General features: G+C 37.2%; 1 protein-coding gene across 1 annotated transcript in view; it reads right to left on the reverse strand.

Annotated features, from left to right (window-relative positions):
• The window catches only part of PPP2R3A (protein phosphatase 2 regulatory subunit B''alpha), a 203,330-nt gene that overhangs the window by 128,862 nt on the left and 47,942 nt on the right, over positions 1 to 26,526 (reverse strand). Inside the window, exon 2 of the mRNA XM_080808037.1 lies at positions 23,428 to 25,847. Coding sequence (XP_080664163.1) covers positions 23,428 to 25,413 — 1,986 coding nt within the window. The 5' untranslated portion in view covers positions 25,414 to 25,847. The remainder of the gene's footprint in view (positions 1 to 23,427; positions 25,848 to 26,526) is intronic.

The following is a 26,526-nucleotide window of genomic DNA, read 5'->3' on the forward strand; positions in this document are numbered from 1 at the left end:
CTTAATTCAATTACGTATTACATAAGCTAATGAAATATGGATGTCAAAAAAAAGCTGCTGTTTCTAAAACTCCTAAAATTGAAAATAAAACAACTAAGTTGAATTGTTTTATAAAGATTCAGTAAAAAGAGATGCCTGGGTGACTCAGTCAGTTGGGTAGCTGACTCTTCGTTTCCACTCAGGTAACGATCTCCAGGTCCTAGGATCAAGCTACAAGTGGGGCTGGCGCTCAGTGGAGTCTGTTTGAGATTCTCTCTCCCTCTCTCTCCCCCTCTGGCCCTCCCTGGTACACACAAAGGCACGTGCATGCTCTTCCTCTTTCAAATAAAAAAATAAAATAATTTTAAAAAAGATTCAGTAAGGGCAAGCTGTTAGTTAAAAAAAAAAAAAAAAGAATTTTTTTTTTTTTTTTTTTTGCTGTAAAATTACATATGGGTGAGATAAAGGACAAGATAATGAAAATCTAGGAGGCGTCTACATTTGAATTGCTTCACTACTGACTTAAGTTCCTTCTTCACTTTAAAGAAATTCTAAATCGGTCAACAAATGTATTGAATGTGATTTATTAAAGAAAGATGTTATGGACCTCCAATTTCCAATGACAGTTGAAGAAAAGGCTTTGGCCTTCTATCAAAAGATCTGAATAAATTAATGTTTTGAGTTAAAATAAAATTTTTTAATACATACACAGAGTTTATGATTCCCTACTGAGTAATTATCAATCCCAACTGTGTTCTAGTAAAAGGGTTTCTACTATAATATTTTATAATCTGATAATTATTTTCCAAGAATCTAAACTCTTGAGGGTAGGGTCAATTTTATAGTCACTCAAACAAGTATTTTTCTGGCCACTTACACAGACACTTCACTTGGTGCTGAGGGTATGGAGATAATAAATGAGTGGTTTCTTCTTTTCCTTACCATACCTAGCATAAAGCTGATTTGGAGTAAAGAAAAACAAATACTTTCATTTCACTCACTTCCCATAAGTCTCTGAAGTTTCCAAGTCAGAAGAGTAGTTAAAAAAGAGCCTGTTCTGCTACACTCTTAAGAAAACATTTCTCCATTTCTTCTGATGATGAAGTGAGCTGTAGTTTTTGTTTATCTAACCGCTTTCCAAAGAAATCAGAAGGAGAAAAGACCAGGCCCCCTAACGGTGCTTAGGAAAGAACTGGTCCATGACTAATAAGTTATTGATGGAAAAAGACTATCATGAGGTTGGTTTATTTGCTTTTTACTTATTTACTTGTGCTTATATGGAAATAAATGTGTTTGGTTCTAGAAGGTACCTCAGAATGAGTTAGTTTTAAGAAGTATATAAGTGAAATATAGTTGCAAAGAACAATTTTTAGAGTGACCTCTTTTTTAGTGGGAAAAAAATCAAGTATGAGGAATTTCACTACTGATGCAAACATGACCTATTATCTACTCTCTTCTCTACATTTATCATAGAGTAAGTACAATTCATGGGGCTGGGTGTTTTTGGGTGAGAGTTTTCCCCTGGAGGGGCTACCCAGCATGAAGGATAGAAAATTATTAATGCATAGTCTATAAATTCAGTTTGAGACCATGGGAAGGGTGGAACTGTGGGCAGTTATAATGTAAACAGTCAACTGTAAGGTCTTCCCAATGTCCTTCTGAAATAAACCAAGAGATCTTTTCTCCTGCCTTCTAGAGCATATATGAAGTCCATCCAAATAAGATAACTAGTCAGCAGTAGGTGTTTTCCTGCACAACTACCTGTATCTCTTCTAAGTTTACAGATCATTCATGAGCATACCCTGTCTGATGACACATGTTTGTTCTGTCTGGACAATGTTCTCAACCTGGGTCTTCAAGGCAACTGTATTAACACAGCTTGACCAGAGGATGAAAAGGCTTCATACTCTCTCTCTTCTGGGGACGGCTGGGGTCCATCACTTGTTACCTCAAGATCCAGCTGCCTAGACTGGGGTTCGTTATGTATTCCATACATGTTCCCCTAGAGGAAACAGGCTAGAGTAAGGATGATAATCTTTCTCAAAGAGAACCAGCTGTGGTGGGTTCCTGGGTACAGAGTTTTACAAGTTCCTTATCCAGCTTAAGTGGAAGAAAGGCTAGCCTCTGCTGTGGCCTGAAAAAGTGAAGGATTTTTTAAGATAGCCTTCTAAGAAAAGCAGGAAAAGGTGCTCTCTTACTGTGTCCTGAAAGGACCTAAAGAACTTAGGAGTGAGTCTAGAAAGCCCGTCTCTCAACGAAAGTGAGACTGGGAAGGAGAAAGAATAAAGCTGTGTGTGACATCCAAACATTCCATTTTTGTAGAATTCATTCTTTGAGGCTTAGTCTGAAACTCAGGCTTGATTCTCTATAGCTTTCTGAATCCTCTTCAGAAAGGATTATAATTCCTTTTAGTGAAGACAATGGCGATATACAATATTAATTCTTTCTTTCTCTGGAAAGAATCAATGCTATGGGATATTTTAAGAAAAAAAATGGGTTGATTACACAGGATAGAGAAAAATCTGAACAATTGCCTGAAGAAGTAAATCATTTATTTTGACTTGTAGAAAACCGCTAAACAGTTAATACTGTATATGCAACGTGTTGTGCCAAAATAAGTCTAGCCTTTATTTTATAAACAAACTTGTCAAGTCATTCACCAGCCTCAGCTTAACATGGCTATGATGACTGAGATGATACCATCAACCAAGACCTTAGAGTGAAGAAGGCTTGTGGGGTAAATGAGGCAGCAAAGCTGTGAAAATCTGAGTGACAGAAATACATAGCACAGCAAGCCTGGGAAATGAGCTCAGTTGTGTTCAATGTTAGAATAAGGTCCAGAAAGACAGGAGAGTCACTGTGAAGTGACACTGAAGATTCTGCTCAAAAGATGTTATGGGGGAAAAAAAGTTACATATTTAAGAGGAAGCTCTACTACATCAGAAGGGTATTTCTGATTCAAAAAAGGAAGCTGGCTGTTTTGAAAAACTTAAAAATACTAAATCAAAAGACTTTCTCAGTCCATACAAGAACTTGTACATGAATTTCATAGCAGAGTTATTCATAATAGCCAAAAAAGTGGAAACAACCCAAATGTCCATCAGCTGGTGAATGGATAAACAAAATGTGGTATACTCATACAATGGAGTATTATTTAACCATTCAAAGAAATGAAGCACTGATACATGCTACATGATGAACCTTGAAAACATTCTGCTAAGTAAAAGAAGACAGATACAAAAGACTGCATATTGTAAGATTCCATTTACATGAAACGTCCAGAATACACAAATCCATATAGACAGAAAGTAGATTAGTGGTTGCTGGGGACTGAGGGGAGGAGGGTATAGGGAGTGACTGCCAATGAATACAGGTTTTGGGGGATGATGAAAATGTTCTGGAATTAGATAATGCTGATGGCTGCACAATCTTGCTGAATATACTAAAACCTATGAATTACGAACTTCAGAAGGGTGTATTTTATACTGTGCAATTGTATCTAGAAAAAAAAAAAAGCCTTTCTCAACCTGGCTCTAATTGGCAGAGTAGTTAAAAGAGGTAATAACTTGGAATCATAGACTGCTTAAAATACCACTGCAAAGGAGCTTTAAGAAATTGATTATAAGCTAATTAGTTAATTACTCTTAATCCTAAATTTTGATATCCTCCTTTAGGCTCTAACTTGGTGTTTTCACATTGTTTAATAGCTTGTTTTATGTAATTAATGTTATTTTACTCTTAAAGAATGAATACTGAGGTGGGGGGAAAAGGTTGTGTGGTGTTGCTTATCCATGGCTTCTTTGATCCTGGCCTGATCCTTGAGCCTTAAGTTTATTGGCTGCAGCAAAACAGGCAGTCTAATAAGCATTTTGCGTCTTGCTTCAGTTGCCTCCAAATGACAGGAACACATTCCATGATGAATAACAGAAAGAACCTACAAATCAAATATCTTTGCCCCTCAGTATTCCTAATACTTAGAGGTAGATCTTCTTTTAGGACCTGGGTCAAGAAGAGATAATTAAGAGTCTAAAATTATTAGGCATAGTAATTCCTGGATATCTAGAACTTCTAGTTCCTAGAGTTCTCTGTCCTCCTTAGTCTGCTTTTCTTCTACCCTCTCTTTCAGGAATTCAATTAGAGACTGCTCATTATAGAGCATAACAATTCAGTTTTAGCCTATCAATACATCAGACAACTAAAGTTAGAAGGAATAGAGGGTTTCCAATCCACTGACATTACATGTCAATGAACACACAGTAGCAGTTCCATAAAATACCATGCCCATCTTCGTTGGGTGTGTGTGTGTGTCTGTGTGACTTTTCAGTAATTTTGGGTGAGGGCTCAATTCACAGATGTCATATAAGAAGGCTGGAACTGATGGTCAAATCTCTAGTGATAAGCATTATATTGCAAATATAACAGCTGAGAGAATTGTGCTTCTTGGATGCCAAGTGCCTTTTGGATGCCTTGTGTTAAAGATGGGAGATACAGCATGTTTATCTGCTAATTGAAAGACCTAGTAATGGGGAAAAATTGATGAATGTGGGAGAAAAAAGGCCAATCAGGGAAGAAAGCCCCCGAGTTAGTGGGAGAAGATGGGACCTATAGCACCAGTACAGGGGTTGGCCTTATGTAGGTGCCCAGATCATTCACATATAGTAACAGAAAGAAAGGGAGAGTATATGGGTACTGATATGGCTAGGGGGCTAGCTTAAGATCCCCCTCTTGATTGGCTCACTTTTCTTAGTAAAATAGGAAACAACATCATTAGCTGAGGGTGAGAATGGAAGAGATGTTAGAAAACAGAGAAGAATGGATGAGTCATTTGTAGAGTGGGGAAGTGAGGGATTAGAGAACTGTAGTAGGACGGCCAGACAGCTCTGAAGTCCCACTGGAGTTTGGTGGTCATGAATTTAGTGCAAAGACCACTCAATATTATTTTGTGATTTTCTCAAGCCAAGGTTAGCTGCCAAATAAAAGCTCAAAGCAGACAGAGAACACAATTTAATGTAAGCTGTGGTTTTTCCAGGTGAATACTACAAAGTGAGGATAAGGTAAAGAAGCTGAAAGTATATTCAAGAGAGTGATTTTAATGAGGAACTATGGCAATGGTTCTCAAACAAGAGCATGCACCAGAATTACCTGAAGGGCTTGTTAAACCACTGATTGTTGAGTCCCATCCTTAGAGTTTTGATTTAGTAGGTGAAGGGCGGGGCCTCAAAATACGTATTATTTTTTTTTTATGTTCAGTTAGCCAGCATATAGTACATCATAAGTCTTTGTTGGTTACAGAAGGGAGTGAGGTGGAGGGATGGGGTAACTAGGTGTTGGGTGTTAAGGAGGGCACGTGTTGGGATGAGCACTGGGTGTTATTCGCAACTAATTAATCGTTGAACACTAGGACGAAAATATGTATTTCTATCAAGCTCCCAGGTGATGCTGATGCTGTTGGATGGAAACCATACTTTTAAAACCACTGACATAAACAGAATCAGAGAAGGAGTAGCTGAAGAAGGACAGAAGACAAATTCACTGGAGAGATCAAGGAACTGAGAAATGTGTACTGTTTGCTTCACCTACTAAAAACTCACAAGAATTGTAGCAAAAATTGTATTGGGAAGCATCATAGAGCCAAGAGAGAACATCTTCAAGAAATAAGGGGGGGCGCCTGGGTGGCTCAATCGGTTAAGTGTCTGCCTTCGGCTCAGGTCACAATCCCAGGGTCCTGGGATCGAGTCTTGCATCAGGATCCCGGGGCAGTGGGGAGTCTGCTTCTCCCTCTGCTTGCCACTCCCACTGCTTGTGTGCTCACTCTCTCTGACAAATAAATAAATAAAATCTTAAAAAAAAAAGAAAGGAAGGAAGGAAATGACATGGGGTTAGTAGATGACTGCAACCAGGAGGGGTACTGGGTGGTGAGTCTCATGACATCAGTTCAAAATTGGAGGGGTAGTTTCAGTGAGATAGGAAAAAGAATAGTTTGGAAGTAGCAATAAAAAGGAAGAGCACTCACTGCCCCCTCCAGACCCAGTGGGCAAGGGGGTGAATTGGGAAAGAAAAAAAAGCCACATTTCACATGGCTATACTGTGGGAGAGATGGATTTCAGTTAGAACAAGGAGTAAAGGGAATGTTCAGAAAGAGTCTGATAACATAGGAGATTCTGCCAGTGAATGACGAGTTCAAGAGGGCATGGGGAAAAGATTTCGGAAGTTGGGAGGGTTGGATGTGGACTGAGAAGAGAGCATGTACATGAATAGGGTGAAAAGAGTGATGATCTGGATTCCTGGACTTCTTAAGGTGATTGGTGCAAGCAGGGATGAAGAACCAATTAGATTAGTCCTGATGGTCTTAAGGCAGAGGGGGTGGAGCTGTGAGTATTGGGCAGACCTGTGAGGGAGGCCTGAGGGCATAACAGGAACAAGCTGAGTTCAGGGAACTCCTTTTCATTCCTGCCAAGGGTGGTGTGGAAGGTAGGCAGGGACTACTCTCATCAGAAGGATCTGGATATCTGGGACTCACATTTTACTAGAATTCTAGGGGATGTGCATAATTTGGAGCATGTTTACCCTCCAGTTTTTTGTGTCCACACAAACATACTAAGAAAAAGTGATCACACTGGTACATCTGTTTTGCAATTTACATTTTTAATTAAATATTTTATCTTGACCATTTTTTTCTATATCAGTATATACATATCTACAGGTTCTTTTTGAATATAGGTGGGGACATATCTGAGATAGCTGATGCTGATTCACTAGGAAAAATGGAGATGCAAAAGAACCTGACCTCAGAAGCCACTAAAGGCAGAGGGGGAAATACAGGTAGAACACATTCTGCAAATTCAAATTTGCTACTGGCCAGATCCCATTACTTTTATTAATCCACACTGTGGTTAAATAAATTAGGAGGAAGGATGATTTCCAACTATCTTACTTAGTGTTTTCATTTCTACCCAAACTCTATCCAAAGAAGCCATCAGCACCTCTAAAGCTAGGGGAGAATAAACATTCTCCTTCAGTGATATGACTGGTTAATCTCAATGAAGGCATGGGTATCAACGCTGAATGTAAAGACAGAGAAACATTTATTTTAAATACTCCAGAATAAACAATAAAGTTCCTAAAGTGTGCTTTGCTATAATCTTAAATTTATTTTCATAATTATACTTTTTAAATATATATACAAAGTTATATAATATTTAAACTTCGAGAAAACCAAAATGTTAGATCATTAACCTAAGAAAACATTTTATTCTCCCCTGGAATGATATCTCAGACATAGATTCCTGATCAGGATCGAAGAAAGCAGAGTTCTAGTAACAGCACAAATCCTGCCTACGCCAAAAGATTTCTCTGACCCTCCTGGGCATCCCAAAACACCACCACCACTAACACCAACACCACCACCACCATCACCAAACAAACAAACAAACAAAAAAACCAGTTATGCTGAAAAACTAAATGGCCAGAAAAATTCTTTTCCAACCTAAATTCATGGGGATGAAGATGGAAATTTTAAGAATGGGAAAAGGACAATGAGACAAAGAGATGTATAGGTATTCCTTAAAAAGAAAGGACAAATATTCAGAATTCAAACAGTATGTGGAGGTTCTACAATAGGGCCTAGGGGTGCAATGGTGAACAAGAGAGCACCATCTCCTAAAAATGCCTATAGTCTATAACCAAGAGATTTCCATTCTACAATAAAGGGAAATGATCTATACTTTTTAAAGTTAGAATCATCTTTTAGTCATATGCATATATATTTTTAAATAAGAATAGGGTAACACAGCACACCACTTTGTAACCTTTTGCCACTTAATATATTATGAATGTTTTTCCTTATCAACAAAACATTTCTGTGATATTTTTGCGGACTGCATAATTCTCCATATTACATGGACCATAATGTACTAAATCCAGTGATTTTCATACATTTTGGACTCAGGACTCCTTATGCTCTTAAAAATTACTAAGGACTCCAAAGAGTTTTTGATTATGTGGGTTATAACTGTCAATATTTACCATATCAGAATTTTTTTTTTAACCCTTGGGTAGCTTTATTATAGCTAACAGGAGAACCAAAATCAAATGATAACTATTGTATCTCACACTAGGATACTGAATGCAGGTTATGTTTACATTCAATATAGATGTTTAGAATCACTGAAATTGTACATCCAGCATATACGAAATAATTTTCTAAATCGAATCAGATATTAAACTTTTTAATTTTTAAATTATGTTGGGTTAGCCACTGTATTGTACATAATTAGTTTCTGAGGTAGTGTTCAATGATTCATTAGTTAAATATAACACCCAGTCCTCATCACAGCATGTGCCCTCCTCAATACCCATCACTCTGTTACCCCTTCCTCCCACCCTTCTCCCCTCTCAGGGTCCATGGTCTCATGGTTCACGTCCCTCTCTGATTTCTCCCCCTTTGGATTTCCCTCCCTTCCCCTATGGTCCTCTGTGCTATTGCTTATTTTCCACATATGAGTGAAACCTTATGATAATTGTCTTTCTCTGCCTGACTTATGCTCTTAATGGGGTTCTTTCTTCTTGCCAGGAAAGGTGACGGGACTGTCCCTAGAACACCACAGATAGTTAGGTGTTAAAAGCTAGAGAAATTAAGAGGCCAGAGGCCTAATGAGATATTGAGCTTTGCTGAGGCACCACCCTCGTGTCCTAGAAGGGTACCCTGACCTCAGGTTCTCCGGCATCTATCTTTGACAGTCAAAGGACAAAGAGCTAGCTAGCACTCAGGCAAGAGGGCAGTTTCCATTTGGGAAGCAGGCAGAGTAGGCAACCAATAATCCAATTATTTGATTACTCATTCACTTATTTGTTTATTCATTCAACAAAGTTATTTAATGCTACTATTTGCTAAATAAAGGCTAATATAAGCTAGTGGCTCAAACACAGAAACCTGAGAGGGATTCACAAATCTCCCTCAAAATTCTTATTTTAACATTTAAGTTTTATTAGGTGTACATTTAGGAGCTGGTGATCACATCTTTGGAGGCTGAAGTGGAAAAAAGAGAAGGCAAGGTATGAATTTCGTTGTCAGATACATTATCTGCTTAAATTCTGAGTTTAAGACTCCGGAAAGCTGATGGAAAACAGGTTAGAGTGGATTCTACTAAGTTAGAATTCACACTAATATAACCAGAGGAATCTGATGTTTCCCTTCATACTCTCTACGAAGGAAAGGTCTGATAAACCAATTTTGGTCACCGTTGATCATCAAGATTAGGCTACCACAGAGCTTAGGTGTGACAGAAATAATGGTTTCATGACATATCCATCTAGTTTCTCTTACTGGATACCCTGAGACCAATGCTTACATATGTTAAGACAGATGGATAGGATTAAAGTACACTTTGATGTCTTAGAATGGAATGGAATGGAATGGAATAGAATGGAACTGATCCAAGCCACTGGAGAAATAAACCTCTAATCTTAGTATCATCGACACTGTCATAGCACCAAGAGCTAGCACCGTAAGTAAATTTGTTGAGTTGGAGTACCCATATCCAAATGCTATCTCCTCCAGAGAAACTTCCTTGAATTCCACAAGCTGAGACGTTCTCTCCCTCCTCTGAGTTCCTGTAGGACTTCATTTGTTTCTCTCTTCTGGAATCTATTCTTTCTACTTTCCATCATAGTAAACAGCTCACCTCCCCTATTAGACTGTGGGCTCCACAAAGGCTTGTCATGTCTGATTCATTTTTATCTCCTCCTGTATGCTATGCATGCTTATACTATTTACAAACTATTTTATGCATTTAAAGCATTTTAGCAACCTCTATTTTGCATACCAATTATGTATTAACTATGTTGAAATAAATTTCTGGCCCAAGAAAGAGCCATTCCTGCCTGAGTGCCATGTCAAGCAAACTGAAACTTAGATACCATGTCCCTGCAAAAGTTCTGCTTGACCAGAAATGCAGTATATTCATGCAGCCAATTCAATGCAAAGCCAACTCTGAGCCTTCTCATCCCAGACAAGGTTAATTAAGTGGCCCCAGCCAATCACATTTATTCTATTTGCCTCTTCCTTGTTCTTTACTCTTTATTCTACAAAAGCTTTTTGTCTTATGCCCCATTTTTCAGTTCTCCAAAAGGAGACTATCTACTTCATAAAGTGTTAAAGTTTGTATCACGTAAATTGTCTTCTTTAATCACTTTTAACAGTTTTTGGTGATAAGGGATGAGATCCAAGGCTGACTGCTAATGCCTATGGGACAAGTGCTACAGACAAGGCACCCGCCAAACCCTTTGAGAGTTCATTGTTCTCATCACTACGGAGAGCTGCAGTAAGTCACACTCAGATTTGAGCTTCATACCCCTGTGGGTAGCTCTCTGGTCCAAACAAACATTATTTAAAAAGTATATATGTATATACTGTTCCTGAAAAGGTTCTGGGATTGAAATTTCCAGGAGGGTTCTGGGACAGTTATATTAGGAGTCCACAATGGTGGCAGCTGTTAGGGGACTCACAAAGTCTTGAGGCAAGTTCACAGTATAAACTGCTGGGGTACTTGCAAAATAAAGAGAGAAGAAATCTGAACAGTTTTGACTGTCAAAATAAAAATCTAAGTTGGCAAGAGTCAGACTACTAAAAGTCATCAGAGTGTCCACCACTGTAAAGGAATTTTCTGGTGAAGAGAATACGAAATCTACTGGTAATGGGAATCTCAGAAACCAAAGCCACAAAACTGGTGGGCACAGGTCAAGCACTTAGAGTCTGTTAGAGCACTCATCACTTAACTCTAAGACTCTTGTGCTAGGATAAGTTGGTCTTGGAATGGGTTAGATTGACACTAGGTCACCTGCCAACCTTGAGAAAACCGTGCATCAAAGGTACAGTGTAAAACACCACACAAAGTACCCAACTGAGCAGCACAACCCTCTTAAGTATTAATTTGGTGCCAAGAGATCCAGGATTAGCTAAATAAATGGGATACCCCTTTCAAAGAATTAAGCATGCAAACTTTCAACGCACCTGTCTATCTTACGTCTAAGAACTGTGGTCCTGGAAGTTGAAGGTATCTACAAAAATGACATCTTATAAAGACAGCCTAGAATTACAACAGCCATATGGAAAGTATTCCAATTAGACAAGATCATTCATTTAAGAAGTTCACTTAAAAGCGGGGGGTTCTCAAATCAAACAAACAGAATGGGATGCCTATTTTAATAGGCAGGTGGGAGCCTCCAAAAGACTTCAAAATTCCAAAATAGCTTCATTGAAAGATTCATTGAAAAAGGCTAATGAAAAATTAAAGACACGAGAAGTACCCAAAACAAAAGAATGTAAGACTGAAACAACTCCTACTAGCCCCCTCTATCCTCCTTTATTTGAATACTCTTTCTAGTAATCCTCTATCTGTATTGTTTTTCCATTCTGAAGAGAATACAAGAGGGTAAACAAAAGTCTGCCAAGTTAGTGGCCCTAAAACTGCAACAGCTCCAAGTCCAGAGACCTAAAACACCTGGGCCTCCCCCATTATACCACTGTAGGGATCCATCATAAAAACACCAGCCTAGAAACTGACATCTCATTTGCAATCAATGAGGATGGGAAAAAAGATTGTCCTCAGAGGTCTTGCCAAATTTCCCACAAGTCAATGCTCCCATATCTGCTGTGGATGGAGAATCCCCATATGGGCCCCTCCCAGAGTTAATGGGATTCTCAGGGATCCTCTAGTAGACTGCTACCAGTTATTCCCTTAAATATTCTAAAGGGAACTAAAATTAAGGAAAAACCTTGCCAAATTCTGGTAGATACTAGGACTATACTTTAAACCCCATTTGCTCCTGAGCCTGCAGATAAGAAAGATCTTGGGAAAACTGGCAGAAGCCAGCAAAGGGTGAGAACTCTTACGCAGTCAGTTCTGGATCTCCACAGTATTCAGTTGAGAAAGGAAAGTAAAAATTTCACTGTCCCCTCCTTTTTTTTTTTTTTAAGATTTTATTTATTTAATTTGTCAGAGAGAGAGAGGGCACAAGCAGAGGGAGCAGCAGGCAGAGGGAGAAACAGGCTCTCCACTGAGAAAGGAGCTTGATGCGGGACTCAATCCCAGGACCCTGAGCCAAAGGCAGAAGCTTAACTGACTGAGCCATCCAGGTGTCCCTGTCCTCTCCTTTCTAAATGCATACTCTTGTGAATTTGGTTTGGGGGTACCCATTTGTTGTTGATCCTTTCCCTCATTTGTCTTCAGAACTTGGCTTAGCTTTCCGCCTGTCTCACACATACAGGTTGTCTGTTATTGTGTATGCAGGCAGGTCAACCATCAGACTGGAAGCCTAATAAATGGCTGGAAAAACATGGCCTGCACTCCATTTGTGGCTAGGGTTCTACCAACCGCTGCCAGCTCTTAGGGGGAATTGTCTTTCTTTCTTTTGGCTATCTTTGGGAATGGCTTTGGATCTTGGGAGGGTAGTATCTTTTGCACACTCTTAGGGATCCTTCTTGCATCCAAGGGGTTGTTTAGTACTGCCAGGAATATTCACTTTGTCCCAGCTGAAACCTGACAAGATATTTGAAAGATTTTTTAAGGAGCTCTATGGTCAGAAGTTGGCCAAATTGGGAGATGATATTCAGAGCCTGATAGAACTTTTTCTTTAGACCTTCTCCCCAGGCTAAATGAAACTTCATACCTAGAGGGAAAGGAAAACATTCCAAAGACAAAGAGTCTAAATCTAGAACATAGAAATCTTCAATTTCTAGCTTAATTGAAGATCTCCCTGATACAAAATAGCAAACTGAAGATAATGTAATTGGCTGGGTATGTCAATACCTTAATATCATTCAGGTTACAACTCGATTCTTTGAGGAATTAAAAGCAACTGTCCTACAAATGGAACCTTTACAAGAATAGAAAAAGCCCACCTATGCTTTTCACCAATTCTCAAAACTCCCCTATTCATCTCAAATGGCTTGTGCATACTGTAAAAATTCTGGCCTTAGGAAACAAGTCCTTTTTGGAGGAACTTGCATTCTTTCTTTGTGCCTTTGAGATGTACTTGTTCTATCTGGTCTTCTCTAGGCACCAAGGTAATTCTTTTAAGAAGGAGGGGGAAAAAAAGGAAAGGCTATCAGGAATGAAAAATCTTCAAAGTCTTCTCCTCAAATATTAGTCAGGTAACCTTAAAATTTATCTCTTCTGCCAGAAACACAATTGGATCCAAATGTTCTTTTAAAAAACTAGTGAGTTAACAATGAATTCTGGAACACTGAAACAAACTAGTGAGTTCTGCATTATCATACCTGTTTCATGGCTGAATTTTTAGAACAAAACCTGTAAGATCCCTACCTGTATGTTTAGGTATATCTATGGTTATATGTTCCAGATGGCTGACATTTTTCTACTTCCAGATAGTACTGCCAAAATTAATTTGTATAGAAGCTCTATTGGTTTAAAAAAACTTAAGTGTCTAGATGAATCAAGAATATACTCTCAGAAACACAGACACTAACCCAAACGTTTTTCAAGTTTATATGATCTAGGATAATCTGGGGGGGAGGGAACTAGTTTTAGTTTGTTGGTTTAACTAAAACAGGCATGTCTTTAGAACTGTCAATATTAAATATAATGCAGACATACAACTTTTATTCTTCCTAAGTCTACTCTAAGTCCAAAGAGCTCATGCCATCTCTGTTGCAAAATCTGTCAAAAAGAAAGATAATTTAAGATGAAGGCTGTTAAATGCCTCATGGAAGTTTCATAATTGTTAAGAACATGCAAATTAAATAGATATAAGTTTAAGTTATAAATGGACTTTTCAATAATAATTATGCTTTACAGTATGTCTACTTAAAGATATTTTCCAAAATCTTTTTGGTAACTTGAAACCTTAAAATTATACTGAATTAAGTTAAATTATAGATATTCATTGAATATCTAGATTATTTCCAAATAAGATAAATTACTGAAACATTATTATTTTTTAAAAGATTTTATTTATTTATTTGAAAGAGACCACAAGTAGGCAGAGAGGCAGGCAGAGAGAGAGGGAGAAGCAAGCTCCCCACCAAGCAGAGAGCCCGATGTGGGGCTCGATCCCAGGACCCCGGGATCATGACCTGAGCCAAAGGCAGAGGCTTTAACCCACTGAGCTACCCAGGCGCCCCTGAAACATTACTTACATTATAAACTTTTTTACGTTATTTATATAATAAACACAGTTTATCTACTTCTGGCTTCCTTTTACAGAGTAACTAAAATAATTGGGTCTATTACTGAACACATGTTGTGCCACATTGAAAAATTTACTATAGAAAGAATATACTTCTAGAAATTATGAAGTATGTTTATAAATTTGCTAGTCCACAGTCCACTATTGCTTATTCCTCGGTTTTCATTAGGAATTAAAGGTTCTAAGGGTTAAGAATTTTAATCAATATACATAACTAAAATTACTGAAATATTATGGGTAAAAGAAAACAACTATATATTAAAAATTGGTAAGGAAAGTAGAATGTGTCGCTTGGATAGGGTATGAAGGACATGAGGTTTTGTTGACATTGTTTTGCTTTTTTGGGAAAGGAAAAAAGAAAGTAATTTTGTTCAAAAGTAAAATAATTGTTGCAGAATAAGAAAAAAAAATTAGGACAAAATCTGAATGAATATAAAAGAGTTGTAGAAGGTGCATGGAAAAGGAATCCTGAGAAAGGAACTTTATATGTGGTCAATCTAGCTAAGATTGAAATGGATTCATTTAAGTTAAAAAAAAATGAGTTAAAAAGTTTTAGTATCTTCGATGCACTGATTCAAAACTAGAATTTGGTTTTCTCTGTTGAAAAAGCAAAGTGTTTTCTTAGATTGGTCTGCTCTAAATAAAAAAAAAAAATTGTAAACAAAGTTTTTTCTTTCTCTTTTAAGTAATCTGCCTCCTCAGCTAAGACTTTTTCTTACCAAAAAAAATTTACTATGTTTTACATTGTCTTTATTGGGTCTTTGATTACTTAAGAAAACCCAGTCTTCTCAATATTAAAAGGGCTAAAATTTTGTTCACAACGCTGTAACCTTATGTATTTACCTTTAAAATCTTCTATTGTCACTTTGGTTAAATAGAAAACTATTATTTATAATGACCTGTGATCCTATTTATTATAATTTTCAAACCTTCTGACATCTTGATAACTTCCCCAAGTCAAATTCTAAATGGAGTCATTTTACCTCAAAGTGACTTTAAGATCTGCCAGAGTCCCTGGAAAATCTCAAAGGATTTGTCTCTCAACTTGTAAAAAAGAGACGTTAAACTAACTGGGTTTATTTGGTATGTTAAATCACATAGGAAACACTGTCAAATATGTAATAAACCTTCTTAGGTTGTATTTGTATGGATGCATGCTATTAAGTGTTCTAGAAATTATATGAAATTCTTAAAAATCTGATTATGTCCTGGTATAATATTACCAGTCATAATTCCAGTTCTCTTAAAATGCTGTATGTCACAGAAATAACCAAATTTCCTTATCAATTCTAATATAGTGAATTCTTATCAGATCTTTAACTATGGGCATTTTTAAGTCTTTTGTCATTTATGGATAGTTACTGTTTTACTCCATTGCTTTTTTAAAGGTGGGATTCATGGAAAGGACTCTACCACCTACTCTGAACTACCAACAATGCTGCTAAATTACAAGGCATCAAACCTTGCATGCCTATTTCACAACTGAAGAAGGCTCCACCAAACATCTGGTCTTGAATGCCAGAGACCTCAAAAATCCAACTGACTAGGAAAAAGTAGCGGACATGGAGGCAGACTGCTTCCTTCCAAGACATCAGATCAAGAATGTTTCTTCATTCCTTCCCCGACTATCCTTTTCCTAAATACAAAGGTATTTATGATTCTTTTGTCCAACTTTTTCCTTGTCCATGCCTGAAAAGATAATGCCATTGTTGACATATTTCAGGCCACTGCTAAAGCAGGTAATCCATCCTCCAAATGCCTGCTCAATTTGCAAAGATGCTGGTAATCCCGTAGTTCTTTCTGCCCATTATAAATCTTTCCCTGGTTTCCAATGCCTCAGTTTTTCTGAAACAAGCTCAGTAGATAAACATTTCTAGGGAAGTGGAGATACAGTTACACAAAATATATAAACATGCCAACTGGCTTAAAGAAATATCTACCCCTTGGGGATCATTTCTTGACTTATTTGATTCTAGCTGGTTTGGGTTATGGGTACCCTGGTTCATTTGTACTGTCCAAACCACGGGATTGTTTTGTTGCCAATTATTATTATATTCATGTTATTTATATAACCACTATATATATATATTTTAAAATCTTTTAAAATATTTTATTATTTGAGAGAGGGAGGGAGAGAGAGAGAGAAAATGAGCAGGGAGAAGGGCAGAGGGAGAGAAGCAGAGAGAAGTAGACTTCCCACCAGGCAGAGAGTCCAACACGGGGTTCGATCCCAGGACCCTGGGATCATGACCTGAGCTGAAGGCAGATGCTTAACTGACTGAGCCACCCAGTGCCCCAAATATTATATCACAATATTTTTCTCCCTAATATACTGCATTCTCTCAAAAGTTTAAAGGCATGTGGAGCGCCATTGACCAGCTGATAGATGGTTTCTCTCAGACTGGAACAACAAAAGAGAACAGAAAAACAAAACCAGCTCCTAGAACAGGAATCTGACATCATCTCTTGAAAACTACACTGAGACTTGAAGAAGTGATGGTAACTAAAAGACTGGTATTTTTGATCAAACCTCTAAAATGGTCAAGAGGATGATCAAATAAGGGGACTGTAGAAATAAATGTTTAGGCCCAAGATAGAGCTGTTCCTGCCAGGGGTGCCACCCAGCAAAGCAAAACTTAGATAACTGTGTCCCTATCAATGCTCTGTTTGACCAGAAACACAATATATTCACATAGCCAATTCTCCAGTGCCAAGCTAACTCTGTGCTTTTTCATGACAGGAAAGGCTATGTGGCCCCAGCCAATCAAATGTTTTCTATTTGGCTCTTCCTTGTTCTTTATTCTTCAGCTTACAAAAGCTTTTTGCCTTATGGCCCATTTTGCAGTTCTCTGAAAGGAGACTGTCCACTTCATGAAATGTTTAAAGTTTGTTTATATCACCTAAATTGTCTTCCTTAATAATTTTTTTAACAACTATAAGTGATCTCTACTTCATTATTGAAATAGGTCTAGCTAAAGTTCACACTTGGCAATACTTTGGTGGTAGTTCTACCTTTTTTTTTTTTTAAGGTTTTATTTATTTATTTGACAGAGAGAGAGCAAGAGCAGGAACACAAGCAGGGGGAGTGGGAGAGGGAGAAGCAGGCTTCTTGCCGAGCAGGGAGCCTAATGCAGGGTCCATCCCAAGACCCAGGGATTGTGACTTGAGCCAAAGGCAGACACTTAACGACTGAGCCACCCAGGTGCCCCTTTACTCTTTATTCTTGAAATTAATAAATAAAAATAAAGCTATTTCTTAAAAACACTGAAATTTTAATTTGTACTTTTTAGTAATTCGCACAGGTTTTCCCCACAATTAGTTGAAATTTTTAAGGTTTCACAAGACTTAAATATTATAGTAGAGCTTTAAAAAAAATTTTTTCCTCTTTATTTACCTTAAATTCTTCTTTTGTTAAAGAATTCTGCCCCATTTCCTCCATTCTTTCAATTGAGGCAAACAATAATAGAAATTTTTTCCTAGCCTTTTTTTTTTTAAACCAAAATTAAGGAGAGAGAATTTTCAAGGGAGCCTAGGTTTTATTATTTTAAGTTGTGAATATCAGCTAACAGGCTATTGCTCCATTTGGCTAAAAACAGACCAAAAATAACTGTAATAACATTTTATAGTTTCTAAGTGTTTTTAAAAAATTGTATTATCTCCTATGTCAAAACATGTTTTCAGTAATTCATTCATTCATTCAAAATAATGAAACCCTCTGAGAGCTCCGACACATCCCTCTTTCCCTCCTCCATAGGCTGTTCTCTTCTTATATAAACTCATTTTCGCCCATCTTCACACCTCAGCTGTTCTAGAACCTACAGGTTGTTTGCTGTCACCTAGAGGCTTAGTGAAGAAAGCATGTACTAAATGTTCATTTGCTAGTCAATAATATCAATAACTTGACAGAAAGGGATGAAAAGGAAACTGTTTCAAGTGGGAAAGTAAGAGATGAGTCATCAACTGGGGGCGGGGGGAATCTATGTAGATTAAAACCCAAGATCAGAACTCCTGATGAAGAATTTCCGAACACTGTGCTCATTTATTTTGCTTTTTCTACTGGTGTACTATTTGACTGCTGACAATCACTGGTAGTTTTTACTACTGATATTTAATGATGCTTCCAAGATTTCCAATGCCTTTAACAAAATATCACATAGAACCTCGTCAAAAACCTTTTGCCAATCTACAGTTAAATAATATCTAGCTGAAGAGTCCACAAACTTTTTTCTATAAATGGCCAGACAGTTGATATTTCAGGCTTTAAGATCTTTAAGTACTCAATTTAGGTGGAGGACAAAAGCAGTCAGATCATATGTAAACAAATGGGTGCAGCTGTGTTCTAATACAACTATTTACAAACACAGGTCACAGGAAAGATTTAGTCCTTGGGCATCAGGTTGTTGACTCCTGATCTAGACCAGTTATCTAGATATCAATCTCTCAATACCAAACATATTTTCTATTTGCTTATCACTCCCAATACAGGTTTGAATTTTATTTTTGGGCAAAAAACGTCTGAACTAATACTACTCACTCTTGAGAAATTATTTTGAAACAATGTTAAAATTTTAGTAACATATACTACCTTCAAGTCAATCTTTCTTTTCAGTCACCAACACATTTCCTATATGCCCCATTACATAAAGCTTTTAATTGAAATGTTTTGAACAACCGGTAAATTTGTCTAAGAAATTGAAAAAAAAAAAGCCTAATTTAACATTTATTATCCTTTTAAAAATGTATTATTCTTAAAAAAAAAAAATACCATGGGACTTTTCTGCTTAAAAACCTTTAGCTCTTCACCCTAAGAGTTTAGCATACCATACAGGTCGTTCATAAACCGGCCCCACTCTACCTCTCAAATTTTATTTCCTATTACTTTTTGTTCACTCTCTCACTGTAAGAATAAAAACATGACAAATAATACTATATAAAAACTTGCAGGAGATAAATACCAAATTCAGGGCAGTGGTTACTTCTGGAAAGGAGAGAGAATACTAGGTTTGGGACCCCGGGGGATTTCAACTATATCTGAGATGATTTTTTAAAAAACGATGATGATAATAAAAAAATACTAAATAAAGATCTGAAGCAAGTATGATAAAATGTTAATATTTGACAAAGCTAAGTGGTAGGTAATAAGGAATGCTTTTTCTGTCATTCACTATACTTTTCTATTTAAAATGGGGATTGACAAAATACACTCTGTGGGCCAAATCTGGCCCACTACCTGTTTTTTAAGGCTTGGGGCTAAGAGTAGTTTTACATTATTAAAGTGTTGTTTAAAAAAAAAAAGAAAGAAACTGTGACAAAGAATTTGTGACCTTGCAAAGCCTCAGATATTTACATCTGGCCCTTTATAGAAAACATCTCCCAACTCCTGATTTAAAATATTTCATAAGAAGCATAGAAAGACCAAAAAAAAAAAAAAAAAAGAATAAGTGGGAAGCCAACTGAGTCAAGAAAGATGGTTTTATTTTCTTGCATTAACTATTTTCAGGAATTAAACATTTTATATTACCTTTCTCTTTAAATTAGCTTTTCAAGAATTATTTTCAACTTTTATCAAAAAGAAATCTCATCAAATTTTAATCTTTCGTGGGGCACCTGGGTGGATCAGTCAGTTAAAGGTCTGTCTTTAGCTCAGGTCATGATCTCAGAGTCCTGGGATCAAGCCCCACATTGGGCTCTCTGCTCAGTGTGGAGTCTGTTTCTCTTCCCACTCTCCCTCTGTGCTCTTTTTTTCCCTCTCTCTCTCTCAAATAAATAAATAAATAAAAACTTTAAGAATTTTATTCTATCCTATGATAATGGGACTTATTTAAAAGTGTGATGGGAGGGTCTTTTTAAAAAAAATTTGTGTTTAAATTCAATTTAGTTAACATATACTGTATTATTAGTTTCAGGAGTAGAATTTAGTGGTTCGTAAGTTGCATATAACACCCAGCGCTTATTATATCAAGTGCCCATTTACCCTATCTCCCATCTACCTCCCCCTCCAGCAACCCTCAGTTTGTTTCCTGGAGTTAAAAGTCTCTTATGATTTGCCTCCCTCTCTGTTTTCATCTTATTTTATTTTTCCTTCCCTTCCCCTATAGTTCATCTGTTTTATTTCTTAAATTCCACATAAGTGGAATCATATGGTATTTGCCTTTCTCAGACTGGCTTATTTTGCTTAGCATAATACCTTCTAGTTCCATTCATGTTGTTGCAAATGGCAGGATTTCATTCTTTTTGATGGCTGCATAGTATTTCATTGCATATATATACCACTTCTTTATCCATCCATCTGTCAATGGACATCTAGGCTCTTTCCATATTTTGGCTATCGTGGACATCGCTGCTATGAACATTAGGGTGCATGTGCCCCTTTGTATCTTTTGGGTAAAAACCTAGTAGTGGAACTGCTGTGCAGCTCTATTTTTAACTTTTTGAGGAACTTACATACTATCTTCCAGAGTGGCTGCACCAGTTTGCATGTTTACACCAACAATGTAAGAGGGTTCTCCTTTCTATGGGTGAGTCTTTTAATAAGATTTTGACCTCAGTCCATACTTGTCAAAAAATTGGAAACCGTGGACTCTGAAAAACAACCTGAGGGTTTTGAAGGGGTGGGGTGGGAGGGTGGGGGAACCAGGTGGTGGGTATTAGGGAGGGCACAGATTGCATGGAGCACTGGGTGTGGTGAAAAAACAATGAATACTGTTACGCTGAAAATAAATAAAAAATTGGGAAAAAAAAATAAATAAATATATATGAAAAGTAAAAAAAAAAAAAAAAAAAAAAAAAATTGGAAACCAGTAGACCCAAGTGCAGGATTTTTAGTTGGGTGTATTTAGATTGGGAATGTTCCAGGGGGTATATGCTCATGAGCTGTCATTTCTACATTTCTACTTTCTACTTTTTGCAGCTCATCTCCTTTAGAAGAATTTTCCCTCTTTTTTTTCAGAGAAGATAACGGGGGAGGAGGGTTAAATAAAATTCATAATAAATAAAATTATTACAGTAAGTTTCTGGTTATAATGGTTGTTAGACATTGTAATAGGTCAGCAGAAAGGGTAAATTTTTTTTTGAATGAGCAGACAGGTTATTTAGGGGAAGATAGTGAGAAAATACATCTAAATGTCTTAGCATGCCTTAGCTCCCAAGAACTGTTAGTTCTTGGGGAGCCTGGGTGGCTCAGTGGGTTAAGCCTCTGCCTTTGGCTCAGGTCATGATCCCAGGGTCCTGGGATCGAGCCCCACATCTGGCTCTCTGCTCAGCAGGGAGTCTGCTTCCCCACCGCACCCCTCTTCTGCCTGCCTCTCTGCCTACTTGTGATCTCTGTCTGTCAAATAAATAAATGAAATCTTAAAAAAAAAAAAAAAAAGGAATGGTTAGTTCTTATGTTATCACCATTTTGAGATTGCTATATAGGTATTTTCTTTATAAAATATTCAGCATATTGATGTGCTGAATTTTCTTTATAAAATATTCAGCACATCAATATCGCTTATGTACATGAAAGCATTTTCTTATTTTTGTTTTTAATTTTATTAAATTAATTTTTAAGTTTAATTTCCAGTTTCTTGCCCCCAGTATCAACCAAGTTAACTACAGATATTACCAACTGCGAATCAATGAATAAGGAGACTCAGAAATTTCACAGAAATGCTTGGTAAATGTTTGAGAATATTTAGACCCAAAGCATCATTTTGTAACCTTAAGTATGTATAGTTTTAAACTTAAGTACTTGTCACTGGTAACTAAAAATGTGCCCGGCGCAACCACAAAATAAATACGATGTAAAAATTATTCATCTGATCATAATATACTTTTTTTCCTACTTATATGAAAATATTGAGAATGTTAAAATTAACATTAACTTCCTTTTTAACTTGTCCACATATATGCCATCTCTAATATCCAATTTTCTAAAAATTTACATTAAAAATACATAAAAAGGCATAAAAAAGCACAAAAAAATACTTATGATCCATCACCAGATTACTAACACTGAGGTCTTCTGTACATCCTTCCTCAGTTCCACCCCTCCTCTTTTCCCAGGGATTAATCATTGTTCTGGACATTATATTTGGTGTATCCATGTATTTCTTCATACTTCTTGTACCATGTACATATCTCTAAGAATTCATATCATTTTACAACTTGTTTCATTAAATGGCCTTATGTTTGACTTCATATATGTACGGTACATCATTCATGAGGTAGAGACAGTGCTCACCAAATATATTCTACGTGCTTCCCTATGTTTCTTAGCTTTTGGGCTGGAATCACTGCACTGTGAGTGGAAAGGAAGTGCATCACAGGTAGTGAATAAGGCAGTGAAAAGCAACATCTCTTTTTTTCCCTTCCTCAGTGAATTCTTAAGCCATATTCCAGGTGGAGAAATGGGACAGCTGTAGGAACACGGGGCATCTATCACCCTGAGCCCCTGAGCGAGATGGAGCAAAGCCCATCGCCAACTCATGTTAGATACATTAAATGAACAAGAAATAACTGTTGTGCTAAGACATACACACGAGTGGGAAGATAACTGCCTTTTTGGGGTTATTAAAGCAAAACTATCAGCAGGGTAAATTCAAAGCCTTTGGAAAATACTACTATCCTATGACCTTAGATTGGTATTTATCCCACTTGCATGAAGAAGCAAATCTTATACACTCTAGTCTTTACCTTTTTTGAAGACCCTATTGCACTAACAATACTTTCAGAGAAGGGCCAACATGTTCATGAATTCCTTCCACTATGTTAGTTGTGTTTTCCCAACTAGATTTCAAGGTCTTTAAGAAATCATGTCCTGTCTTTCTTGTACCTCACACTGCACCTTACAGTCTGTACATGTATGTATTAATGACTGGCCTACTGGTTGACTGGGGAGGATGAGGCTAATATTAAATGCCTAATTGTGTAAGGTACCTTGCTTGCATTTCACCTAAGTTACCTTGATCCTTATTTCTAATAAATAGATGAGAATATTAAGACTAAGTAACTTTCCTCTGGTCACAGGGCTAGGAAGAAGATGAAATGTGTGTGAGGAGGGCAGCTGAAACCAGTCTGGCTGACTCTAAAGCCCTTGCTTTTTAGTTTTTTTCACTGAACTAACACCATGCCTAGTCTAAGGCAGGAACTTTAGTAGAAAATAAAATGGCCAACAGAAATAGTTTTTCTTTATAAGTTTTGCACAGATTAAAACATTTCTTTGGCTAATTCTCAGGACTCAAGATTGTTGGGTCTTACCTTGATCACCTCTGGAGTCTGCTGAATCAAAACTACTGAAGTAGTATCTTTGGCTTTATCACCAATAGGACTTCTACAGACCGATAAATTGGCCTGGGAGGAAGTTGTCAAGGTTTCCTGTAGAATCTGCATCATTTCCTTTTCTTGTGATAGGCTCCCTCTGCCTGATTTGCATTCGACTAGTTCTTGAGCAAAATCTTCAATGCTTTCTAGAATTCGCAGTAAGAGGACTCGATCCTCTTCCTCTATTTTGTGTCCATTGGTTTCAATAATCCTTGTTAGACAAGAAGGGGAGACTTTTTCGGTGGGTGAAGAGACTTTAGACTTGGGCTCAAGATCTATAGGAAGCTGACCAGTCAATGGACTATGACTATTTAAAGAGTTAGAGCTTTTACCTTTGGTAAGTGGCTCTCTTAAAGAGGTCTCCATTTTCTGTGAAAATGATTCCAAATCCATTAACAATTTATCTATCTCTTCCTGACTATTAGGATTCATAAAATCTCTGTGGTCTCCCTCTTCAATTTTAGGAACTTTTGATTTAAGGTCTTCCTCACATAGGTTAACAACTGGTTTCTCAAGTATCTTACCACTTTCATTTCGCACTAAGGCAGAACATTTTTTAAGAGGAGTACCACAGTCTGAAAATTCTGCTCTATCTTCATTTACCTTTAACAACTTCTGATCAGGTCCATTCTCTGTCCTTTGTCCTTTATCTAATGCTTTCTTTCCATCTGACTCTTCTTCAATATAAAGGGTTTCTATTAGGTCACCAGAAGAAACATTTTCTAAAGAGTTCATGGTAGATTGAAGCTGGGCATCTTTTGGAGTTCTGGGATCACTTATCTCAGGGTTATATAAGGGATTTGTAGAGTTGTTTGGAGTGGATTTTACTGGGTCTGTTTTCCTAGAACTGTGTTTGTCATCTTGCAGTGCTATCGTTTGAAATTGTCCAGAGTCAGGGGCTGAGAGCTGGACAACATCTTCATATTTAGGGGGCTGTTCAGTGCCAAATACTGGGGAAAAGGGAGTCAGTTGTAAAGTGGGCATATTACTGACCAGTTCTGTTAAATCTATAGCCTCATTATTTCCAGGCTGCATGAATTCAAATGGTAGCTTTTTCAGATAGGATGCTAACCTGGTCATTACATTCACATAGACAGTATCAGAATTAGAAATGGCATCGTTGCTGTTTCCTTCATTGATGCTACTCCCCGACTTTTTCTTTATGCATTGTTTTATGATATCTGTGCATTTTTTCAAATCCTCAGAGCATTTCAGCAAGATGTCCAAGCACATCTTTATGTCTGTTCCAGAAGAAAAATTATCTATTTTATGTTTTTCCAAAATCTGAGTAACCAGGTCTTCTTCAGAGAAGTTGTGAAGAAACATTGAAGTTAGGTTTGTATCAAGCGAGTTTCTATGCGACAAAGATTTTTCCTCAACTGAGGCACTCCGGAGTAAACCAAAGGATGGGGAGTTCCCATCATTGTTATAATGGCCACAGAGGAAGTCAAAATCAACTGACCTCCTATTAAATGAGTCAGACTTAACTTTTCTTCCCTTTTTGTAAGCTGCATGGTTAGAGTTCTTGAGCTTTTCAAAGGAAAATTCCTTTATTTTTCCACTGGCAAAACTGATTGCTTCTCCTGCAATGTCCTTTAAGTTACAGGTGTTCTGAAAGGCAGATCCTTTCTTGACCCTGGGTATGCCTGTTAGGACCTGCTGGTGATAGTCACCCTCAGCTGAGGAAAACCCGTTTTCATGGGGTAGAAACATAGAGCCCAGATCTGCATCTTTGAACTGAGACACAGGGATGTGTAAGAGGTCTGCACAAACACTATGATGTACCACAATGCAGTCAACTCCATGTGTAAAGGTGTGGCAGGTTCCAGTGCAATAATGTATAGCTTGCTCAAAACGCCGGTCTATCACCACACTGCTGTAGTGGTTCACAGTACTGACCACAAGTCTGTAAGTTGCTGCCATAATATCGAATCCACTCAGTGATGTGAACTGAATTTTCTGGAACTTATTTCAAGTAAATTCTCCTAACTTACACTCTGCTGAAAATATACTTGATGACTAAGTTCAGTGGTTTCTTGAAAATGTAATGACCTTTCCCAAAAGAAAAACCATTTAAATTTGAGGTTTGGTAACCGTCAGGATACAGTAGCTACTGCACATGTGTGCTTGTATTAGAAAGTCTAATAATTTAATAATTGTGCTCTTTAGTTTTATTTAGTAATATGATACTGTAGGATTTTATAATAAAATCCCCTTTTAGTTCTTCAGCAGTTTTTTGATGCAGAAATTTATTGTCATGAATTTACTCTCATAAATCTTAGTTGGCAGTACAGAAGTACTTTGATAACTGAGTCCTCCAAAGAATTAAATGATCCATTTTTTGGTGAATGAGAAACCTGTAATGAAAAAAGAAAACAATTTTAAAAATAAGATTTCTTAATCCCGAGAGAAACTTTAATTTCCTCTTTTGCATCCCATATGCAGTTAGTCACCAAGTGTTATTCTTTGCCACATTACCGCTTATCTTTGATTCATGTCTTTATTTCATCACGGCCTATACTCCTTACTACCTGGAGTATTATTACTTCAACTCTGCCTTGTTACAACTGCCTCCCAGTTGGTATTTCTTACTCTGCCTTCCTTGCTACCTTACATGACACCAACAAGCTTAGATTCAGATAGTTTTTTAACCCTCACAGTTCAAGAATTCACACTACTGATCTCTGTAAGTAAGGCACCATGCATCCTACCCCCTTTAACTTATTTTCAAGCCTTTCAACATCTATTCCCATCCACCTGCAACCTTATTTTGTGTTACTGCCCTGCACCAAACTTTTGGTTCCATCAACCTAATCTTTTCAAAGATTGCCAACAAATAGTGCTTGTTCCTTATTCTACAACTTCCTCTATACTTGGAAATTATTCTCCCATCATCTTTTCTGACTAAGAGAGAGAAATGACCAACATTACTGCTTCTGATCCTATCCTCTCAGATACTACCTCATGCTGAGCTTTCTCTTGTTACCAAGTGGACAGAATTTACTTCATCATCCTCTTACTTAAAAAAACAAACAA

This window comes from Martes martes, assembly GCF_963455335.1.
Source record: "Martes martes genome assembly, chromosome: 1".
Lineage (NCBI taxonomy): Eukaryota > Metazoa > Chordata > Mammalia > Carnivora > Mustelidae > Martes > Martes martes.